This window comes from Mastigoproctus giganteus, chromosome 10 (genome assembly GCF_048544385.1).
Source record: "Mastigoproctus giganteus isolate SK-2022 chromosome 10, ASM4854438v1, whole genome shotgun sequence".
Lineage (NCBI taxonomy): Eukaryota > Metazoa > Arthropoda > Arachnida > Uropygi > Thelyphonidae > Mastigoproctus > Mastigoproctus giganteus.
Window position 1 is genome coordinate 203,154,708 of NC_143584.1, and position 15,302 is coordinate 203,170,009.

The 15,302-nt window shown below is 36.3% G+C and overlaps 1 protein-coding gene across 1 annotated transcript in view; it reads left to right on the forward strand.

The window, feature by feature from the left end:
- The window catches only part of btv (dynein cytoplasmic heavy chain beethoven), a 696,240-nt gene that overhangs the window by 93,220 nt on the left and 587,718 nt on the right, over positions 1–15,302 (forward strand). Inside the window, exons 8-9 of the mRNA XM_090384033.1 lie at positions 6,406–6,504; positions 10,584–10,723. Of these exons, the coding sequence (XP_090240159.1) occupies positions 6,406–6,504; positions 10,584–10,723 (239 nt within the window). The remainder of the gene's footprint in view (positions 1–6,405; positions 6,505–10,583; positions 10,724–15,302) is intronic.

The window sequence follows — 15,302 nt, forward strand, 5'->3', positions numbered from 1 at the left end:
AAGTTAACATTAATACAAGTAAAAAAATATATATATATATATTCTTGTTTAGAAATATGGATTTTATGGTAGATAAGCATAGGAGCAGCAGATTGTTTTTTGTATGAAATAACAGAACTGAATTTAAAAAGGATTACAGCCAACCGAGTTCTCTCTGTGCTCCTATTAAAGAATGAAATTAAAGTACAAATCTTCTGCTTTAAAACTTGAAAGTGGATTGTTGCATATTATCATATATAAAACTGCAGATAGATTTTTATTCAGTGTTAGGTCATTGCTATACAAGAGAAAAGAGAGTAAATGAAAGAACCATAGGATGGAAGCATGAATAGAAGGTCCTTTTGAAAAATGCAATCAAATATCTTTGAAATATTCTCCTTGTATTGAAACTGATGTAATCTTTATTGACTTTTACTAATCATCCTGATTAGTTTTGTGATGGTTTAAAAGCTGACTACTAGATTCTTCCATTATTTTAGAAAAAGGTTAAGGGAAAGGCAACAGGACAGTAATTAACCCCTGGCTTAGTGCCAAGAAGGATTTGTAAAGTTAGCATACCTGCATGTACCTATGAACCTTACAATAAAGATCATATTTAATTGGATATAGGCAAACCTTGCAGTTTGTGATTCTGCTATTTGCTGATTTGCTTATTCATGGTGTAGTGTTTTAACTCTTGTTTTCTGGATTGTGAGTAGCTGCTTTGATTACCAAAGTACCATAAAAGATGAACTCATGGTTCATGCTTTTATAGTACTTTGGAAACATTTGCCAAATATAACTTTGCTTAGAAATTGTCAGTTATATGCAGTTAAATGAAAAGCTATGACAAGAAACTTTGTCATACCTCTGCATTTATTAGCCTGGAAATGCCTGTTAATTATTAAATGTTATCTGCATTCCAGTGGTAGATAAGTAAATGAAATGTTGTCTGCTATTTGAGTTATTTTTTTATCTTGTGCTTAAAATTAAAATCTGCAGACAGCCATTCAGCTGTTCTTGCCAATAGAAAATATAAATTCAAAGCTGGAAAATTATGATGACGGTCCAAGATGATAGGTTGCTTGCATAATGAAAAGACTTTTAGATTTCTTTACTATTGGGACCAAAGTGGTAATATCACTAAGACTTATGAAAAAAGAAAACAGTAATCCAAATTACTGTTTTCAAATTAATACAAGTACACCAAATTACTGCTGTGGCTAAGAGAAAAGAGAGTAAATGAAAGAACCATAGGATGGAAGCATGAATAGAAGGTCTTTTTGAAAAATGCAATCAAATATCTTTGAAATATTCTCCTTGGCAGGGTGTCATTCTGCTCTTATGTATCAAGCCACCTAATGTGAAATAAAATAAAAATATAAATGACAAAAGAAAGACGAAGCAACCCACCCCCACCAGTGTAAATGCAAAGCCCCTCCACCCAAGGAGACATACACCCACACAAAGAATGAGAGCTGCTTTTATAATAAATACATAGATAATTAGATCTCACAACCACTACCAGTATCAGCACTTGTGAACGCCAAAAAGGATTGTATTTCAGTCACTGACTGCTATCTAGCAAAGTGTCAATGGTGTTTTTTTTTTTTTTTTTTGGTAGTTGTTGGCACATCGGCTTCTGTGGCCATAATGCACCTCCCAAGGTTTTTGCAGTACTTTGATCCAAGCCCGAGACGGGATTCGAACCTGCGACCTTTGGGTTGCCAGGCAGGCACTTTACCCACCCGGTTGGCGTCAATGGTGTCCCTGTATGATTTGAACCAGAGACAGAAAATAATGAGCAGACCCCAGCAAATTCTTGATGTGTTCTTTGCTGGAGGTGATTGCTGCTTTATCTTTTGTATATTTTTATTTTATTTTATTTTGAATATTAGGTGGCTTAGTACACAGCAGAATCATACCTTCTCAAGTTCAACCTTTTAAATTTTTCAAATTTAGCTTTTATTCCTCTATGCAGGATTATCATTTTGTGGTGTTGGACAAAGTGCGGACAAAATATATAACACTGTGTCTGACTTTACTGCTGCCTAATAAGCATGGTGTCATACTTTTATTGCCAACAGAGTTTTTGGATACTTTAAGTTAATTTGCATCCCAAACTCTACATTTAGATAACCTCTAGATTTATACTCAGTGTGCACCTGGCAGAATCAGCAATTAATCAAAATGTATAAAATACAAAGGATGATCAAAAGAATGATACAATTAAATTAAAAATATAAAATGTTATTTATTTAGCTTCTGATAGTTATACATTTTCAACATAGCTTCCATCTAGTTTAATACACTTGTCTTACCTCTCCACCCATTTTCTAAATAATACAAAGCTATTGTTTGAGGGCCAATTTAAGATACCTTGAGTGACATTTATTAGCTCAATGGAAAATGGTAAGCTTTTAGTTTTACTCTTACTTTTGAATAGGAAGCATAAAAATATCCCAAAGGGCAAGATGTGAACTGTGGAGAGGGTGAGGAACTATTTTGATGTTAACTCATATAGCATTTACTCAGTAATAAAGGCTGTGTGCATTCTTGCACACAACCTGATACAGAAGCCATCAAGAGACATTTTCAATTCAGTTCTTTTCTAGTCCACTTTCTGATTCAGTATTTTAGAATTTCGCTGTTAATATTGCCCTATTATACCAAGTATTTCCATAGTATGGGTATAAATAGTGCTTTTCATATTGAAAAAGATGGTGATCATACATTTCCAGTAGACTTCACGGTCCATGCCGTCTTTGAAGGCATGAACTGTGAAGTCTACTGCATCGACTGTGAACAGGGGAGGTACCCATGGACTGGAGATGTGCAGATGTGACCCCAATTCACAAAGGAGGATCAAAGGGCGACACAAGTAATTATAGACCAGTTAGTTTAACTTTTGTTCCAGGGAAATTAATGGAGGCACTGGTTCAAGAAGCACTTCAGGATCACCTAGACAAGACTTCAGTTATAACTCTGACACAGCATGGGTTTGTTAAGGGAAAGTCTTGTCTGACTAATTTGATTGGATACTATGATGTGGTCACAAAGGAACTGGATGTGAAGAATAATTTCGATGTCATATACTTAGATCTTAAGAAGGCTTTTGATACTGTTGCACATGGAAGACTGCTGCACAAATTGGAGCCGTGTGGCATTGGAGGCAAATTGCTGCTATGGATAAAGGGATGGTTGAGTGGGAGAAGGCAGAGAGTGGTAATCAACGGACACTGCTCTTTGTAGACTAATGTTATTAGTGGAGTCCCACAGGGTTCAGTGTTGGGTCCATTGTTGTTTTCTGTATTTATTAATGATATTGATAATGGTATATCAGGCTTAATGCCCAAGTTTGCAGACAATACAAAGGTCAGCAGGGTTGTTAATGACAGTATGCTGCTGCAACAGTATTTAGAAAAGTTTAGCAGATGGACTGAGAGGTGGCAACTGAAGTTTAACACTGACAAATGTAAAGTACTGCATATGGGAAGCAGGAACCCCAGAGTAACGTATCAACTGTGTGGTACTACACTGACCGTAGAAGAGAATGAAAAGGACCTGGGGGTAACTGTGCAAGCAGATGTGAAGTTTTCTGAGCAGTGCAGATGGTCTGCAAGAGTAGCTCATTGTGTCTTGTCAATGATATATAGGAACTTTTCTATCAGGGATAAGGAGGTGATTATCCCCTTGTATAAGGCAATAGTAAAGCCAAACCTTGAGTACTGTATACAGGTCTGGAGGCCTCATTTTAAGAAGGATGTAGAGCTGCTGGAACGAGTACAGAGAAGGGCAACAAGATTAGTGAATGTAACAAAGGGTTACTCTTACAAAGAAAGGCTTAAGTTTTGCAAATTACAGTGTCTGGAGACTAGGCACCTGTGAGGTTATCTGATTAAGGTGTATAAAGCCTTGAATGGTTTGAGCATGTTCAATGCTGATGGAATTCTTCCTCTTGCTCAGAATAATCGTCTGAGAGGAAATAAATTCAAATTGAGGAATAACAGTTGTAGGAGAGAGGTGTGAAATTTTTCTTTAGCCAGCGGGTGGTTGATTGCTGGTACAAACTTCAATCTGTCATTGTAGAAGTTAGCTTAAATAGATTCAAGGCAGAACTAGACAAATATTTTGAGTGAGTGTGGATGGGGGAAATGAGAAGGGTTTTTTGGCTGATGCTATATAAGCTTGCTTTCTTGCATCATGTGCCTTTACTAACGCTAATGTTAATTTTTTGTTTTGATTTGCGATCATAGTGTGTATCCAGGACTCATCTATTTGGTGATTATTCTGCTTTAAAAAACACTTATTTAACATTAACATTAGTAGTGGCCTATAATGCAAGAAAGCAAACTTATACAGCATCAGCCCAAAAAAAAATTTCTAATGTTGTAGATGTTTTTGAGGCAAATACAGTTGTTAACTCTAATTTGCCTTTGTTTAGGAGCAAGTAATTGATGGACTCAACATTAACAAATAAGTGTCATTCCTAAAGGTTCTTTCAAAATGCTTTGTGTGCTTCCATGACTAATACCCAAGACCTGCAAGTTTTTTTACTTTAATTTGTTAATCTTCAAGCTTGATAGTAGATTCTGTACCAATATTCAAATCAGTTATTATGATTATATTCTGTGCCTGTTCTTCCATCTTTGAACCAATTATGCCACCCATGCACAGTTTATAAAGTGCAGCAGATTCCCCATAAGCTTTTTGCAAAAATTTTTAATGTTTTTGTTGATGTTTAGCTCAGTAAGATACAGAATTTTACATTGGTTTGCTGTTTGTGCATTATTTTTCTTGTGGATATGTCATCCTTGTTTCAGTTTGATGCTCTCAGAAAGCAATGCATATCTGCAGAGACAAAATAAAAATGTCTGAAATGAATATGTGATTGGTTTAAATGTATATAGTTTTCATTAAATCTGTGATTTTTTAGCAAATTAGTCTTTTTTAATCACTCCTTGTACAAGTACTAAAATATATTTTATACAAAAATATCTCATGAGCTGAGAATCTTATATCTCCTTTCCAGTAGGCTCTTTTTGTGACCTCTCGGAACATAATCCTTGAAAATGGCAAGGTTTTACTGTATAAGTAATTTTCTGTGCCAAAAAACTCTAGTAGAGTAATTCTTAATACATGATTCACATGTGCTGCCTGATATTCAGGCAGCACACGTGAATCCTTGGCTAACTTTGCTAGAAGAATGTTAATGGTGTGTCTCAGGGATTAACATGTTTCTTATTTAGTACTTTCAGGAAGGTTTAATCAGGCCTCAACAAATTTGTCCAAGATTTAGGTGCATTGACAGGTGACACCCATATCTTTGAATGAGGTAGGGAATGGGAAGCAGAATATTTAACAAAAAAAAAAAAAAAGTCTTCTGTAATAGACAGTATGCAGTAAACTTGAGTCATGTTATGAAGTTAAAATACCCATTTTTTACCTTGCCTGTTAGTGGTAAATTCATGATGCCAACTTCGCAGTTCATCTGATATAGTTAAACTGGCACCATAATAGTGGATGGTTCCTTTATAATTAAACTCTGAAAATTAAAAGCTTTTAAATTTATCTAAGTGATCAATTTTTATCTGCATGTTAAATTAAATTTAAATGATATTTAAATTAATAATTATAAATGATTAATTGATCATTATTATCCTACTAAAAAAACTTAAACAGAAAAAACATGAGGTGTTAAATTACCAAGTCATTCCCCAAGTTACAAACACCCAACTGAAAATTATCACGCATGCATAGAAAGTTTATCTTATGTTTGTAGCATAAGATAAACAGTGTTTTCACTAATGAACAGCCATTCAATAATTATTTATTTTTTACTGATCAATTAAAAAAGGATAAAGTTTGCTGTATTGTTGCTAAATAAGGAACTAATTACAAAATGCTCTTCAGGTAAATTTAGTTTTTGTGCTATCCTAGCTTAAGCTTGATATGATTGGTTGAACTATTATTCTTCTTCTTTTTCATTCGACAGCAAGATTTGTTTTCCGTAATAGAATGCTATTGATAGTTTAGCATTAGTAGTAAGAGTTTATTGTACTGAAAGTCATGGCAATCCTTGGCAAGATTGTAAAATAAAGAACTGGCAGTTCTGCATTGCTGGATTAATCTGTAAAATACTAGTCACCAGGCTGAATTTCTTAGATGGCAACTATGGTGACCATGTTTTTCAATTGTTGTGTGTAATCACTAAAATGCCAAAATTTTAAGAATATGATTTGCTTTTTTCTTCTATAGTTGAAGCTTTCCTACAGTAGTGATATTGTTCATACAGAGGAGTTGTCAGAAGTTATTTATTTATATATTTAATATGAAGTCATTATTATTGAACACACTGACAGTAATGTTAATGGGAAAAAATTCAATTATTTCTTAGATGTTTTCATTTATTTTAATTTGTTTCAGGTTTTGAATCTCATGAATACAGATATTTTAGGTCAACAGCAGCACTGGAAGGATACCTTAAATGATATCAGAGCCATAATGATAAAACTTCAGGAACAGGTATGTGGTATTATAATTTAAACCTTCCTATTCATATGCTTTTGCAGATAAACCTGTTAATCAGGCCACATTCATATTTAGTATTTGCACGTTCCAGAGTTGGGAAAATTTAAAAATTAGTTTCAAAAGTTGCCAGTGTCCACATGTCCCCTTAATTTGTTTGTAAACATTGGCTCAAGCATCAGTTATTTAGCCTGGCTCAGTGAGTACCACTTTCATGTAACTATAGCATTCAGGGTTTGGGACCCATTTCTGCATCTTTAATTTTTCTTAACCCCCATGGCAGAGGCGCCTCCGTAGCCAAGTGGGAAGGAGCAGCAGTGCGTAGTACACGCCTCTTGATTAGACCGGGGTTCGAGCCCGTCACCACCAAATACAGAGGATGCGGAAAGGTCAGGGAATGACCACCGCATATCCGGGGAGCAATATGGCCTTAGTTGCTAATGCTCCTAAATAACAAACAAACAAACCCATGGCAGTTTCACAAGAAATTGTACATCGTGAGCACATTTGGGATCTTCTTGTCCACATTTTAAAAACTCAGCAGCATATCAGCATTTATGAAAATTCCTCAACAGTTTTGTTTTTTTTTTCTGATTAGTAATACTCTGTAATTGGCATAACTAAAAATATCCTATTATGCATTTTTTTTTTTTTTCATGTAAGGTTAAATTGGATGTGAAGGTTTCAGTTTGACAACAGTTTTCATAAGTTTATGACGCATCTTCTAATAGAAAAGTTTTCTTGAAATTTTGATTAAAGATTTTTAAGTACAGACCCAGAAAAAGTGCTGTAGCGATATTGTTTTTGAAAAATAGTTGTACAGTATATGAGTAACAATTTTTTTTTTTAATCCAATGCACAATATGGTGTTACTGTTTGACACTATATTTTGCAATTTATACAAATGAGGAGTGCACACTTTTTTCTGTATACGCAAAGGAACAGTTATAGTCTTATTTCTTTTCTACTTCCAATGTGAACAAGTGAGAACATGCTGCTACCTCAGCTGAGTGAATTAGTTATTCCAGGGGTGTCCAATCCACAGGGGCCACATGTGGCCCACTTTTTCACGTTGTGTTGCTTGTGGCCATTAGACAGCCCTCAATTGTTATGCCTGCCATGAGTTTAAAACTAGTCTGTCATAAAATATAGTTTCACATTGAATTTTTCTATATTGCTTTCTCATGTTTTTTTGTATCTTTCTCAGAATTTAGTAATGTTACTTGTATTATATAACTATATAATAGTAATGTTATTAGTATTATTTAATAATTATTAAATATAAAAAAACAAAGTTTTTACAAACTTAGATAACAAAAATTAAATTCTACTTCAAAAAAATGCAAAATTTGAAGAACTGATTGTGGAGTCTGCAACCCACTTGATGCAACAACCTGCAGCCTGCAACCTTCCCATTTTGTCTGTTTCGGCCCCCCTATCAAAAAAAAAAAAATTAATTAATTAAAATAAAATAATAACATAAGTTATTTTGTTCAAAACAGGCATTAGAAAACCTTGTAAAAAAAAATCAAACACAATGGTAATGACTGATCCACTCTACTGTTTTTTTTTTTAGGCGTGGGGGAGCATAGTTTGTTTTGTGGCACTACAGCAGTTTAGGCTATATCGTGCCAGTGTATTATGCTGTATAAGTGCATGAATTCCTACAGTCTCCAACAGGATTCCAACCGAGTAACAAGTGACAGAATTGTCATATGAAACAACCCAGTAAACAAGTGATGAATGTTCTCTATTGTCATGGAAGACAGAACAGCATAAGAAATTCATCCAAACCCCTCCCTCCCTCCCTCCCTCCCTCCCTCCCTCTCTCTCTCTCTCTCTCTCTCTCTCTCTCTCTCTCTCTCTCTCTCTCTCTCTCAGGCTGCTCGATTCATTCCAGAAAGGTGGAAATCAGGATAATTAATGATCCTTATCTTGCAAAGTCTCTCCACACTTTACCATCTATAGGATTACACTTCAGAAGGGAGGATTGAACAGAGTATTAATTGATTGAAGGCAATAGAGTTATATTAGTTTTAGGCAGAAACTCTGGCAGGAGTAATTAACTGAAATCATGATGGCACTTTCAAACTAATTACAGATCTTTTTAAGCAATCTTCCTTCACGTGTAAGTTTACAAGAATTGAAGTCCAGTATCTTCTCTTCTCAACCTTCGACACATACAAAGTACTATAGGTACATTTCAGCCTTTGGGATCACTTTTCTCATTTTGGCCTGCACGACATAAAAATTGGCCCATGAACATGGCCTGTCGTCCATCTGTAAACTAGTCTCTCTCTCTCTCTCTCACACACACACACACACGGGCACATGCATTCTTTACCCATGTTACAATACGTGCTTTTTTCAGCTCATTAGATGATTGAATGCTGATTCTTGCATCCCAATAAAAATATTCCATATGGATTATTATTATTATCTTCTTTCTTTTCTGAGTAGTTTTTCCCCCATCCCTGCAACTAGTACTAATACCAGGTGCATGGGGTTATCGCTATTATTAGCATTAGCATTAGTTGAGGCATACGATGCAAGAAAGCAAGCTTATAGATCATCAGCCAAAAAAAAAAAAAAACCCTTCCCATTTCACCCATCCGATCACTCCAAATGTTTGTCTAGTTCAGCCTTAAAATTATTTAAGCTACTAACTTCCACAACAACAGATGGAAGTCTGTTCCAGCAATCAACTACCCACTGGCTAAAAGCAAACTTCCACACATCTATTCTACAACTGTCTTTCCTCAATTTGAATCTATGTCCCCTCAGGTTCTTAATCCGAGGAAGCAGAAGGATCCCATCAGCATTGAGCCAGCGAAAACCATTCAAGACCTTGTACACATCAATCAGATCACCTTGCAGGTGCCTAGTCTTCAGATGCTGCAACTTACAGAATTTAAGCCTCTCCTGGTAAGAGAACCTCTCGCCAATCTTGTTGCTCTTTTCTGTACTCGTTTTGGCAACTTTACATCATTCCTCCAGATCTGTATGCAGTACTCAAGGTGTGGCCTTACCATTGCCTTATACAAAGGTATAATCATCTCTTTGTCTCTGCTAGCAAAATTCCTCTATATCATTGACAAAACTCCATGACCTGCTCTGGCAGCCGGTCTGCACTGCTCAGAGAAATTTATATCCGACTGCACAATTACCCCCAGGTGTTTTTCATTCTCCACCTTCCTGAGTGTAGTACCACATAGTTGGCACATTTCTCTTGGGTTACTGCTACCCACATGCAGGACTTTGCATTTGTCAATATTAAACTTCAGTTGCCACTTCTCAGCCCATCTACCTAACTTTTATAGATCCAGTTGCAGTAGCATACTGTCTTTACTATCATTAACAACCCTGCCAATCTTTGTATCATCTGCAAATGTGGACATTAAGCCTGATATACTTCCATCAATATTATTAATAACTACATAAAACAACAATGGGCCCAGCACCAAACCCTGGGGAACTCCAGTAATAACATTAGTCCACATAGAGCAGTGTCCATTTATTACAAATTATTGGTTGAGGAACTCTCTCACTATCCTACAGGTGTTCAGGATCGCAGCCTTCTGGAGTTCCTTGTTTTCTGGAGGTTTTTGGTGTTTGGCATTGCTATGTCCATCGGGCAGGTAGTCTTTTCCTTCTTGTTAGTGATGTTATGTTTGATCTGTTGTGTGAGATCATCTTGTCCATTCTTATGATGTGGTTCCAGTACAGCTTTTGGGGGCTTAAATAATCTACTGGGTGCCTGACCTGCCTCCTCATGGCAAAGTGTGGGCTGTGGTGGGTCCCAATAGGGGCTAAATGGTCAGAGAAACAACAGAACATAACACTACACAAAAAAACCACTCCCCACACACTTTTTTAAATCTCTGGCCTCCACAGAGTTCTATGTCACACAAACAGAGTACACAATGCGGAGATGGGGGAAACCCATGGTGCTGTCAGACAACTAATTCTTTACAGCTTGTGGGTCTCTAGTACAGCCTGAGGTTCATACTTCTTCTTATTATTTAATTTATGAATTTGGAAGGAACAAATTTAACATATTTTTATATTTTTTTTAGGGGTTTTCAGCAGAGAATATGAGACCATGGCGAGCACACTGGGATCGGCAACTATATAAAGCTCTTGAATACCAGTACCAGCTGGGAATAGAAACTTTAAATGAACACCTTCATGAGATAAGGGTGGATATAATATACAGGTGATTATACTTAATTATACTATCTTGTTTACGCAGCTTTAACACAATGTTTAATATGCCTTCAGACTATGTAATTACTCATTTATGAAACAATTTGATAAAAAAAAACTTAAATGTTTTGCTATTTATTACTTCAGGCACTTCACTTGTAAAACTGTTTTTAAACTTAGTGAGTTTGTTACTAATTTTAAAAACTAAGCTGAAAGGTCAGTACTTTGTCACTGATATATAAGTCATATGTGAGTCACTGATGCAGTTGGATCTTGTTCACAAAATTAAATAATTTATTACAGAATTCCCATCTTGTCTTTGTGTCTTCATTCTTACAGGCACTGCTGTAATATTTTCTGCTGATTGCACACCCCACACGTGCTTCTTTAGGTTCTCTGAGCCTTCCTCTCTAAACTTATCAATGTATTGAAGAAAACTAATGTTTACTCAGAATATTTCTTTATTGAAATTGCATTCTGAAAACTCATTATGCTTTTTCTATGGAGCCATTTTGAGGATAAAATAATGTATGAAATATCAGGACCAATCAAAAAAGTAATAAGATAAACATATGTATATCAATATGGTTGTATTTATTCACCTTGGAATGCAATATGCTTATTCTATCACCTGACCCCTGATTGGAACGTGCTCTAAACCATTTTAGAATACCTTTAATTTTTGCATCTGTTGCCTTTAAGCATGTCTAATTTGTAGGTCTTTTAGCATGTCTAATCTTTACCTTAGATCATTCTTTAATTCTGGAAAGAGTAAAATTGGCAAAGTGCCAGATATGGTACAGTTCTGATGTCTTTTCCTGCAGAAAACTGGAAACATAGTGCATCACATATGGGCTTGTATTATTACACCAGCCAACACAATTTTTATCTCGAAGAACTTAAATGCTGTTTTTAACAAATTTTTATAAGTAGATTTCTAAAATCACCATGATAGTTTCTCATGTGACAGTTATTAAATATAGAGCAAGTTATGGTTTACCAGAATATGCCAGTTTCACATAATCTAGCCAGTAATGTATGACATACTGATTTATTTTAAGAGGTATAAGCTAATTCTCTTAATTTTAGCAATTGATTCTGGCCTCGGTTTTCTTGTGATAAACATAATCAGACTTCTACCTATTGTTCTTAGATTCAAATTCCGATGAATTTACTTCGAATTTACAATTCTAAGAGAGCACACTTAGCGTTTTTGGTCAGGATTTTTGTAGGCTGTGCCAAAGTTTTCCAAGTATTAACTGATCGTCATATGTTCTCATGGTTGTAAATCTATCCTCCAAACAGTAGTTGGGAAGATAATAGTGATCAAGTTCAATTTGAGGATATCCCGGAAGTTTCCACTTCACAAGATGTCAACTATCAGCCAGTAAGTTCAGGTAGTGAGGTATATTTAATCAAACAAGATGAACTGAATGATTTGGTTTGAGACTTAAATTTGCCGAAAAAACAAGGTGAACCAAAATATTTTGCTACGTAGGACAGTATGTGTTTTTGCAAAGACATTATTGGACTTCTGAAAGAACTAGGTGTCATGCATAAGTCAGATGAATGGTGTTTATTCATATATGCTTCAAAATTAAGTTTAAAAGAAGCAGTTTTGTTTCATAATGGCAACGAATTTCCACCATTTCCTGTGTTTCATTCAATTGGACTTAAGAAAATCAGGAAAGCATGGCTAAGGTTCTACATGCTGTAAAATACCAGGATTATGGTTGGAACATATGCAGTGATCTTAAGGTTATTAGTTTGTTTGTTGGTTTGCAGGGGAGTCTCACAAAATGTTGTTTTTTTGTGTTTGTGGGACAGCTGTGTGACAGAAGAAATTTATGTTGTGCAACATTGGGACAAGCGGGACGAGTTCATACTAGGACATGTAATGTAAAATATATTCCTTTAGTGCAATCAGACAAGGTTCTTTTTCCACCCCTGCACATCAAACTTGGATTGATGAAAAATTTCATGAGGGGACTAGATAAAGACGGTAACAGATTTGCATACTTGAGGTGTGTGTATCCTAATTTAACATATGCCTAACTTAAGGAAGGAATTTTCATAGGACCCCAAATTCGGAAACTCCTGAAACATGATGTTTTTGAAACTCAGTTAAAGGAGGTTGAATTGGCAGCTTGGTAATCGTTTAAGGCAGTAATACATGGTTTTTTGGGTAATAGGAAAGAAGAAAACTATGAAATATTGGCTAATTTACTCGAGTGCTACAAAAACATGGGCTGTTGAAAATTCATTTCCTCACTCTCATCTCAGATTTTTCCCCGAAAATCTGGGAGATGTGAGTGATGAACAAAGGGAGAGTTTCATCAAGATATTTCCACGATGGAAAAGCAGTACCAAGGTCGTTGGGATCCTGTAATTTGCATTAGCATTAGTTGAGGCATATGATGCAACAAAGCAAGCTTATACAGCATCAGCCAAAAAAAAAAACCCCTTCCCATTTCACTCATCCAGTCACTCCAAATGTTCATCTAGTTCAGCCTTAAATTTAAGCTATCAATTTCCACAACAACAGATGGAAGTCTGTTCCAGCAATCAACTACCCACTGGCTAAAGACAAACTTCCACACATCAGTTCTGCAACTCTTTCCTCAATTTGAATCTATGCTCCCTCAGGTTTGTAATCTGAACAAGTGGAATATTCCCATCAGCATTGAGCCTGCTCAAACCATTCAAGGCGCTTTATACACCTCAATAAGATCACCTTGCAGGTGCCTAGTTTCCAGATGCTGCAACTTGCAGAACTTAAACTTTTCTTGGTAAGAGCACCCCTTTGTTCCTCTCACCAATCTTGTTGGCCTTCTTTGTACTCATTCTAGCAACTCTACATCCTTCCTAAAATGAGGCCTCCAGACCTGTATGCAGTACTCAAGGTGTGGCCTGACCATTGCCTTATACAAGGGATAATCACCTCCTTGTCTCTGCTAGCAAAATTCCTATATATCATTGACAAGACTCCATGACCTGCTCTGGCAGCCTGCCTGCACTGCTCAGAGAACTTCATATCTGATTGCACAATTACTCCCAGGTCTTTTTCATTTCTATAGTTTATGGTGTTGATTACCTGGTCTTGGATGGCGAGCATGAATCCTTCAGTCTCGGGGAAGAGCATCCCGCTTGTGAGCCATGCATTGAAAGCAGTTTCATCTATGTGGTCTTGATTGAGGTCATTGTAGCATCTTCCATGAAGTGTCTTCTTTGCCCATCTTTCTATCTTCGTTTGTGCTGTCTAGGTGGGAGAGGACTCCTCACTTAAGTTAAAGGAGTATACCACTTGTGTATCTTCCTTATGTCCAGGTAGAGTGTTGCTGTGTGTTTCTGGAAGTAATCCTTCAGGTTATCAATTGCTGTTTTTTGTTGCTTGATGAAGTCTATAGGCCCCTTTCTTCTTCTTTCTGAGCTATTGTCAGTCTCTCCACAGCTGACTTTGGGTAGTTTTTTGACAGCTCTGGGTCATATTATTATTATTATTGCTATTTCTCTGATCACGGTGCTCAAAACATTGCTATATATATATATATTGGTATAGTAAGAGTGGCTTTACAAATTGCCTTGGTTAAATAAAGATTATTGTCATCACAATTTTACAGCATTTTTGTTATTATTGCTTTTTTTGAGTCAAAGAACTGACTGCTCTCCATTTTTCAATTTATTATTTATTAGTAGGGTAGTACTGGATCACCATCTCATATGATAATATAGTTAGCATTAGCATATGATGCAAGAAAGCAAGCTTATGCAGCATCAGCCAAAAAAAAAAAAAAAAAAAAAAAAAAACCTCCCATTTTACCCCTAGATTTGTTCCAGTCCTACTCAGCCTTAAATTTATTTAGGCTATCAACTTCCACAACAAAAGATGGAAGTCTGTTCCACGCATCAATGACCCGCTGGCTAAAGGCAAATTTCTGCACATCTGTTCTACAACTAGCTTTCCTCAATTAGAATCTGTGCCTCCTCAGGTTCTTAATCTGAGCAAGAGGAAGAATCCCATCAGCATTCAGCTTGCTCAAACCATTCAAGACTTTTTACACCTCAATCAGATCACCTCACAGGTGCCTACTCTCCAGGCACTGCAGTTTGCAGAACTTAAGCCTTTCTTGGTAAGAGCACCAGTTTGTTCCCCTCACCAATCTTGTTCCCCTTCTTTGTACTCATTCTAGCAACTCTACATCCTACCAAAAATGAGGCCTCCAGACCTGTACACAGTACTTAAGGTGCAGCCTGACCATTGGCTTGTATAACGGGATAATCACATACCTGTCCCTGCTAGCAAAATTCCAATATATCATTGACAAGACTCCATGACCTGCCCTGGCAGCCCATCTGCACTGTCAGTGAACTTCATATTTGACTGCACAATTACCCCCAGGTCTTTTTCACTTTCCACTTCCGTGAGTGTAGCACCACACAGTTGGTACGTTTCTCTTTGGTTATTGCTACCCATATGCAGTACTTTGCATTTGTTAATGTTAAACTTCAGTTGCCACTTTTCAGCCCATTCGCTCAACTTATCTAGATGCAGTTGGAGTAGCATACCGTCTTTACTGTCGTTAACAACC